At 34.1% G+C, this 8,258-nt stretch overlaps 1 protein-coding gene and 1 pseudogene across 1 annotated transcript; one reads left to right on the forward strand and one right to left on the reverse strand.

Moving 5' to 3' along the window:
- Positions 1–894: 894 nt before the first annotated feature.
- On the forward strand, positions 895–1,747 carry LOC131856226 (elongation factor 1-alpha-like; annotated as a pseudogene).
- A 3,058-nt stretch (positions 1,748–4,805) lies between these two features.
- LOC131856911 (G-type lectin S-receptor-like serine/threonine-protein kinase At2g19130) lies at positions 4,806–7,874 on the reverse strand. Its single transcript, XM_059208870.1, has 2 exons — positions 7,871–7,874; positions 4,806–5,659 (listed from the first exon to the last, which is right to left on the reverse strand). Exons 1-2 carry the CDS (start codon positions 7,872–7,874, stop codon positions 4,806–4,808), a joined length of 858 nt encoding a protein of 285 aa, XP_059064853.1.
- Between the last annotated feature and the right edge of the window lie 384 nt (positions 7,875–8,258).

Genomic DNA, 8,258 nt, shown 5'->3' on the forward strand with positions numbered 1-8,258 from the left:
AACAACGTCTAATGTACAGATGCTTTTGGATGGGGTACAAAAATCTATTTCAGAGATAGTTAACACCAACATTCAAAATATAAATGGTAATTACACCTTTATGCCATAGGATAACTTCACTATCAACGAATGGAAAGAAATTAGGTTACCTTCCTTCTCTACTCCAATATGTCATCCTTAGTAGCCCATTAATAGATCAAAGATCAAATGACAACCACCATGCCCCAATATCATCAATTTGAATTTTAATGGCACCTCAAAAGGTAATCCAGGTATTTCAGGTATTGGAATCTGCATTAGGGACCGTCTTGGTAATCTGATTACGTTGAAGTCCTCCAACATTCCACCTAGGATTAACAATATGGCTAAAGTTGTTGCTCTTTTAAATGGACTAGTAATAGCTAAAAAAATAGGCTGTTCAAATATACAAATTCAAGGTGACTCAACCTTGATTGTTGATGCTTACATAAATAGACAATCAACGAATTGGAAAATACCATATATGCTCAAATAAATTTGGGCACTTTGGACTCATTTAAGGAATGTTATGTCTCTCATACATATAGAGAGGGGAATAAACTTGTAGATCTACTGGCAAACATGGGTTGTGAGAACTTAAATTTGGACTCCTCAATTACACCTATTAACATTTATGAATATCCTAGCCTGCTGCAGATTGTGAACTTGGAAAAACTCTATAAATCGTTGACTTGATTGTCATCTCTAAAGAGATGTTTCTTATCATAAAAATATGAACAAAGACTGTTTGAAAAAATGCAAGAGTTTCTTGAGGGAAGTGTTCGAGAGAGTAGAGAGGTGTTTTATTATCTCCTTGTTTGAAGAACCTGGTGCCTCCTAAGTTGAGGTAAGGGAATCTGTAGAGTGCCAGGAATCACAGATCAAACAGGGCAGGTGTTGCTCATGCTCATTAGAAGCAACAAAGGCAGAAACTGTGATTGATGCAGGTTGAGTGTGCAGTGCTGATTACTGATTCAACAACTGGAGGTTTTGAGGCTGGTATTTCTAAGGATGGACAGACCTGAGAACATGCTTTGCTGGCATTCACCCTGGGAGTGAAGAAAATGATTTGCTACTATAACAAGATTGATGCTACCACTCCCAAATACTCTAAGGGTCGTTATGAGGAAATTGTAAAGGAAGTATCCTCTTACCTAAAGAAGGTTGGGTACAACCTTAAAAAAATTCCACTTGCTCCTATCTTTGGATTTGAGGGTGATAACGTGATTGAGAGATCAACCAACCTTGATTGGTTTAAGGGCCCAATACACTTGGATGCCCTTGACTAGGTTTTAGATCCTAAACATCCTTCAGGCAAGACTCTTAGGTTGCCACTTTAGTTTTTTTACAAGATTAGTGCTATTGGAACTATGCCTGTGGGGCGTGTTGAGACTGTAGTGTTGAAACCAGGCACAATTGTCACTTTTGGTCCAACTGGGCTGATCACTGAGGTTAAGTCCGTTGAAATGCAACATGAAGCCTTGCAGAAGGCATTACCTAGTGATAATGTGGGACTCAATGCTGAGAATGTTGCCATGAAGGATCTCAAGAGAGGATATGTGGCCTCAACTCCAAAAATGACCTAGCCAAGGAGGCTGCTAAATTTACATCCTAGGTCGCTAAGTGGAAGCCAATACGCTGAAGTAATCAGAGTGAAGAGGAGGGTTGTTGTTTGTAAAGATCTTCAACTATTTTATCTCTCCTCTACTAAAAATCAGTATAAATTAAATCTTCCTCACTTTGCGTCCTTTGTGTCCTGTAGCTTAATGAGGGAGAATTATCTTACTTGAGTATCAACAGGGGAGGTTTTCCATGTGTGTAGCCTTTTTAGGTGTTCAGATTGTTGGATTTGAAATTTTGGGTGTTTGGAAAATATAAAATGAGTGCGGTGAGATTAACCAACATAACAGTTGTTGACAATCCTATTGCTTTTCTCATCTCATTTCAATTTGAGATATCATATGAATGCCTGGCTCCTTTAAAAGAAGATTTGGAATGGAAGTTGACATATGTTGGGTCAGCAGAAGATGAATCTTATGATCAGATGTTGGAGAATGTACTTATTGGGCCTATTAATGTTGGAAATCATAGCTTTGTCTTCCAGGCAGATCTGCCAGATCCATAAAAAATTAGGGATGAAGACCTCATTGGTGTGACAGTTTTGTTGCTCACTTGTTCATTCATGGGCCAAGAATTCTTGTTTATAATTTCATCCATTGGTTAGGTTTCTGCACTTTTGGTATGGTAATAGGTACCTTATTAGCTGGTCATATACAAAATTGGGTTTGTGTTAAGACGATGGAAAGGAAATATGGCAATGATTGGTATCAACTTCGATTGCAAGGCAATATGACAGAGATCAATATGCATGTGACCGATATGCATAGAATGGATATGGTTAGACAAAGATTTTGAGCGTGATGACTAATTTGCACTTGATTGCAAGGCAATATGGCAGTGATCGGTATGCATGAGACCAACATGCATAGTTTAGATATGGATAGACATAGGTCCTATGCATGACAATGCATGGAGTAGTGATTGAGATGGCAATGGTAATGAGTTTTTGGAAGTTTTTCTCATGCGGTAGATACAAAACACATGGATACAGGGCACATGGTTCTTGTTTTAACTACACATTTTATGTGTAGACTTTTCAAGCTATATGTTGCTCTCTTGTAAATGTAAATTGTGTTAGATTTACCATAAGGTCCACATGATATGCAAATAGTATTCCATGGACAAAACCAGTGTATATAAGATTGTGCTTTGGGGTAAATGCATTGTAGTTGTCATAATATTAAGGCCAATTTATATTGGATGTTTCCGCAATTTGTAAGTTCTAACTGGGCCAATCCATGGCTTATTTAGATATATAGGCTCTTAGGCTGATTTCTAAGTCGCTTTGTACTTTAGTCATTGTTATTTTGGGCTAGGAATAGAGGTTTTCTTGCTGGCTCTTTCCTCTAGAAGCCCTTGAACCAGCTATTAATTAATTTAATATAGTGGCTTGCCATTTTCGCCTTTAAAAAAATGATCTTTAATAAAAACAAGACAAAACTTATAATCTAATAAAAATAAAATAATTTTAAATGAAAAAAATGTAAATTTTTTTATTAGGATAAAAGAGGTTTCAAAGGGGCCTCAAAACCCTTAGAATCAGAGAGTTGCCATTGAAAGATGGACTAGACTACCTAACAACAAACAATAGGTTTTAGAAAGGACCTGAAACCTTATGGACTTATGGGCATCCAGATCCCAAAACCCAAAGACTGCACAAAGCATAAGTAAAAAACAAAGCAATCATAGCCAATCAAACACCATCCAATCCTCAAGATTAGAACATTACAAAAGTGGCTGGCCCAAGCAGAGGATCTAAATCAGCAAACAATAGTCCTCAAAAAATAAAGAACGAGGGTATTTTCAAGCACCCTCAGCCAGCAAGAAGGGTTTCCCCAGGCTCCCATAACTTGTAACAAAATCTTGAGGCCACAAAAGACCACAAATCCTGAACCTAAAAAAAAACATTAGCCAAATTGGGCGCTTGAAAACCACTAGCATCTAGCCTATCCCTGAGAGAAACAAGAAACATAGGATTTTTCCAGGCTCCCTCAACCTTGAGAGTTGGTTTTACAAGGCTCCCACAACCTAAGAGAGTGGGTTTTACAAGGTTTCCACAACCTATCGAGGCCTAGATAACAACTGCATATCCTGAAGGTACATTTTGGGAAACAAGGTTTTGACAAGGCATCAAAAATTTTCTACAAAGAAATCCATGAGGGTTTTGACAGACTCCCTCAACCAACATGAATGGCAGTAGCTGAAATACTCCCATACACCTTCTCTCCACCTCAATAGGAGAGAGAGCCACCTCAGTAGGACAAGGAGAGAAGACCAACTACGCAGACAAACCTCGCTCAATCAAAACCCCATGGAACCATTACACCTCTATAGGAGGGCGAGGGAACACATCATCAACTTCCCAAGAGCATTTTCCAGTCTCAACTGTAACATCCACCTTCAAATCAATAGAAGATTAGTCAAGTCCAACACCATCCATCTTCACCTCTAAAGAAGATACTGCCACCTCTATAGGTAGAACCAAAGAAAACCAAAGATGTTGAAGTAAAAACCAAAAAGTAAGGGGTAAGCCAACCAAGGGGCCAATGAGGATAGAAACATACAATACAACCCACATCGAAGGAACTCTAAATAGCATCCGAGGCACCAAACCACTAAACCAACCCCTCAAAGAGGGCCAAAAGTCAGCAAGGGTCAGGAGAAGAAAAAGGCAAGAATGAACAACACCCTCGAGGAACAAATCAACATCCTTGGGAGCGAGACCAAGAATAACATGACCCCAAAAGTGGCCTCTGAGACAGCAAAAAGAGTAGACTCCCTTGAAACCCCTACTCCCGCCTTACCTCCCACTCGCCTCATTTCAAATTATTAATCTTGTAATAACTATTATTTTGTTTTATCAATTCCAAGGTAATATAAATCTATAGACGGTCAGTTTAGTTGAATATATCATAATAAAGTAATTGTTATTGACATGATGAAAATTCCATGCTTGGTTACAAATTTGTTGCTAGTATATGAGTATATATATATGAGAAATTCACTTAGGGAATCTAACATACATAGTCATCCGGGCGGAAAATGCAAAGTTCATTGCCTCCTCAAATCAAGCCTTACCCGCGAAGGTACCCTTTGAGAGAGGAGCTGAACATTTTAACTTTAGCATAGGGCGTAAAAAAATTGAAAAACAAATTGACAACAGGAATCTAATATTCAACTAGATACTGTAAAGATCTCATGACCTGTTGTGTATCAGGATTCATCTTTCCTTGTAGCATCAGGATAACTTGAGCCATGCTTGGCCTCTCATTCTCATCCTTTAAAATGCATACCAGGCTTGCAAGAGTATCTCTTCTCACCTCCTCAACATCCGCATGTATCGCAATTCTTTCGTCCACAACGCTCATCATGTTTCCGTTTAGAATTTGAGTTGCAGCCCATATGGGAAAGTATTGCTTAGTGTGTTCCTTCACGCTCATGTCCACATTTCTTCGACCTGATATCATCTCCAGTAGCATCATGCCGAAGCTATACATGTCTGCCTTGGAAGTAATTACTAAGCCGTCGATCCACTCGGGAGCGATGTAACCTCGAGTTCCTCTCATGCTTGTCAAAACCCTGCTGAAATCTCTTCCCACCAACTTTGCCAGCCCAAAATCAGCCACCTTGGCGTTGAAATCACTATCAAGCAAAATGTTCTCGGGCTTTATATCAGAGTGGATGATTTGATCTCTGCATTCTTCGTGGAGATAAACTAAAGCTCGTGCAGTGCCCAAAGCAATCTCGAATCGTGTCTTCCAGTCCAACAGCTTTTGTGATCCAGCGAATAGAAAGGAATTGAGAGATCCGTTGGACATGTACTCGTAAACCAGTAGCCTTTGTGATCCTTCTGTGCAAAACCCGCAAAGCCGAACCAAATTGACATGCTGTATGTTTCCGATTGTGCTTATTTCTGCACGAAACTGCTTTTCTACCTGTGTAGACCCCTCTAATTTTTTAACTGCTACAAGGGTATTGTCTGGGAGAGCTCCTCTGAAGACAGAGCCAAATGCTCCTTTCCCTAATTGATTATAAATAACATCTTGTTAATGTTAAATTGATTTGCATTGATTCGAGTTGAGTGAATTAAATTATAATTTATTAATTGTTGAATGAATGAACTTTAATTTATTAGAATTATTTTTTTTATAGTTTGTTTACATCGTTAAAATTTAAAATTGATTTTTTTGAAGTTAGTAGTAATGAAAAAAAAAAAGAGGAGCGGGGGGGGTTTATTTAAAGTAAAATACAATTAGGATGTACAATTAAAATTTATTTTATGTATATATACTAAGGGGTTTATTTAGTTAAAATTTATTCATTAGAATTTGGTAATTAAAATTTATTTATGTCAATATAGTTGAAATTAAATTTATAATCTACTCTTATAAGAAGGGATTTATTCTTTAGTGTATAGTAAAGTTTGTTTATTAAAGAAAAATTTAAGATGTGATTAATCCTTTAGGGAAAAATGATATTTCACCAATGATACACTTATTCTATAGTATTGGTTCTTTTTCTTCAAGTATCTCTATTTAGTCCCAAATTGTACCTAGTAGTAAGTAGATTTTCCCAAGACATTTAATACATTTCAAATATCTAAGTTCTTTATTTATTTATTTTTAATTTTTGGACTTCAAACTATCTTTTGTATATTTCAATTAGTACAAGTATCAAATGTTAAAAGAATTTACCTAGCAAGTAAATGTGTTTAGATTCATAGTAACCCTTTTAGGTATTTCAGCAACATGAGTTAATGTTAGATTTGATTTATTTCTTTATTAGATTCCAAGATATGAGTATATAAGGCATTGTGAATAGTCACTTCTTTTAATAGTTAAAATCATTTATCTTCTAGCTAAAAGAAACATAAGACTAGTAAAAAGGAAAAGTTACACTTAATAATACAAGTAATTAGTAAGGATAAATTTAATTAACATTAAATTTAGAGGTAAATTGCGTAGTTAAATATTCATATGGCAATAGTATTAATTAAGATGCAAAGAGAGTTTATTCAAAACCGAAATTATTTTAGCAAATGAGTTTCAAGAAACCTACTCCGTGATCACTTAGAAAATTAAATAACAATTCTAATTGAGGGTAATTTAAGGAGCAAACATTAGCTTCCTTCAAAGTATTTGAAATTGATAAAGTTATTATTTGTAGAATGTATCCAACGATAAAGTTAACGTTACTTCAAGTGGAAGGAGTAATTAGTTATCACTTTATAATCTTGCAAAGGTATTAGTTCAAAAGCAACTAGAAGTTTATTGATTAGAATTGCTTATTAGGAGACTTAGTATTATTTACTTGGTTAACTAGCAACTGCTTACACTCTTGTCTAATCTCTTTATTCAAACAACTAGTAACTAAGAATAATGAAGTTACAAGGAAGTATCTAAGAAGGATAGCTAGAAGATTGGAGAGGATTCAACATCAATCTTTGACATTCCAGGTTCTCCTCTCTTGCATTCTCTCATTTACATGTGAAAAATTTATATTTTTTTATATATAGATTTTATCTCTCTGGAATCTTCATTTATATAAAAAAATTGCTCATCTTAATTGTTTAGAAAGATTAATCAAAAGAAAATCTATTTTCATTATAAATAAATAAATAAAATTAAAAAAAGTAATACACTGATAAAAGTTCTTTTTCAAAAAAAATGCATATGAATATTTCTTTTTATATATGTAATCTGTTTTAGAGAAAAAGAAAGAAAAATCAAATCTTTGCTTTGGCTTTCTTGAATTTTAAAATCTAGAAAAAGGGTCTTTGTGAAAAAAATCTTATTTTCCATATGTAATTATCTTCATGTGAATAAACTTATCTTTCTGTGAATATATGTTGATCATCTGTGTATAAATCTTTATTTTTATTTTTTTATTACTTTCATGTGAATAAACTTATTTCTGTGAGCATATGATTACCTGTGTATAAATCTTACTTCTCTTATTTAATTTATTCATCTGTGTATAGATCTTGTTTTACTCTTTTTGTGAGCATAAAGCATAAAATTGTTCCTTTGTAAACATCTATGAATATAATCTTTCCTTCCCTGTAAATAAATTTTACTCCCTCTCTGTGAATTAATTTAATTATTTTTCTATGAACATATACTTGTTCATCTATTTAAGAAAATTTGTATCTCCCTGGGAACATGTGTTTTTCTTTCTCCCTGAATAATATCACTTCTATGAGAAACTTAAAAAATAAAATAAAAATTATTACCCATCTCATAATGCATCAAAGATAAATTTATTTATTTACTTATTTATTTTCTTTCACTTATTGTTCTATGTGAATTAATTATATCTTTTAGTGAATATATAATTTAATTCCTAAATCTATCTCTGTTTATTTATTTATTTTTTTATAAACTCAGATCAAATCAATATATATAGATAAATACAATAAAAAAATAATAATAAAAATACTTATATAAATCTTTTAAGAATTAATGTTACTTAAGTTTCAGGCATGTAGAGTTATTATGGCATGGCAACCATGTTATATCAATTGGTATAACTGCTGTTATTTTTACAATTTTATTTTTAATTTAGTTATTAATAAATTATTAATATAATTGATATATTATATATAGTTGACTATAATAAGT

The sequence above is a fragment of the Cryptomeria japonica genome, chromosome 7 (assembly GCF_030272615.1).
Source record: "Cryptomeria japonica chromosome 7, Sugi_1.0, whole genome shotgun sequence".
Taxonomy (NCBI): domain Eukaryota; kingdom Viridiplantae; phylum Streptophyta; class Pinopsida; order Cupressales; family Cupressaceae; genus Cryptomeria; species Cryptomeria japonica.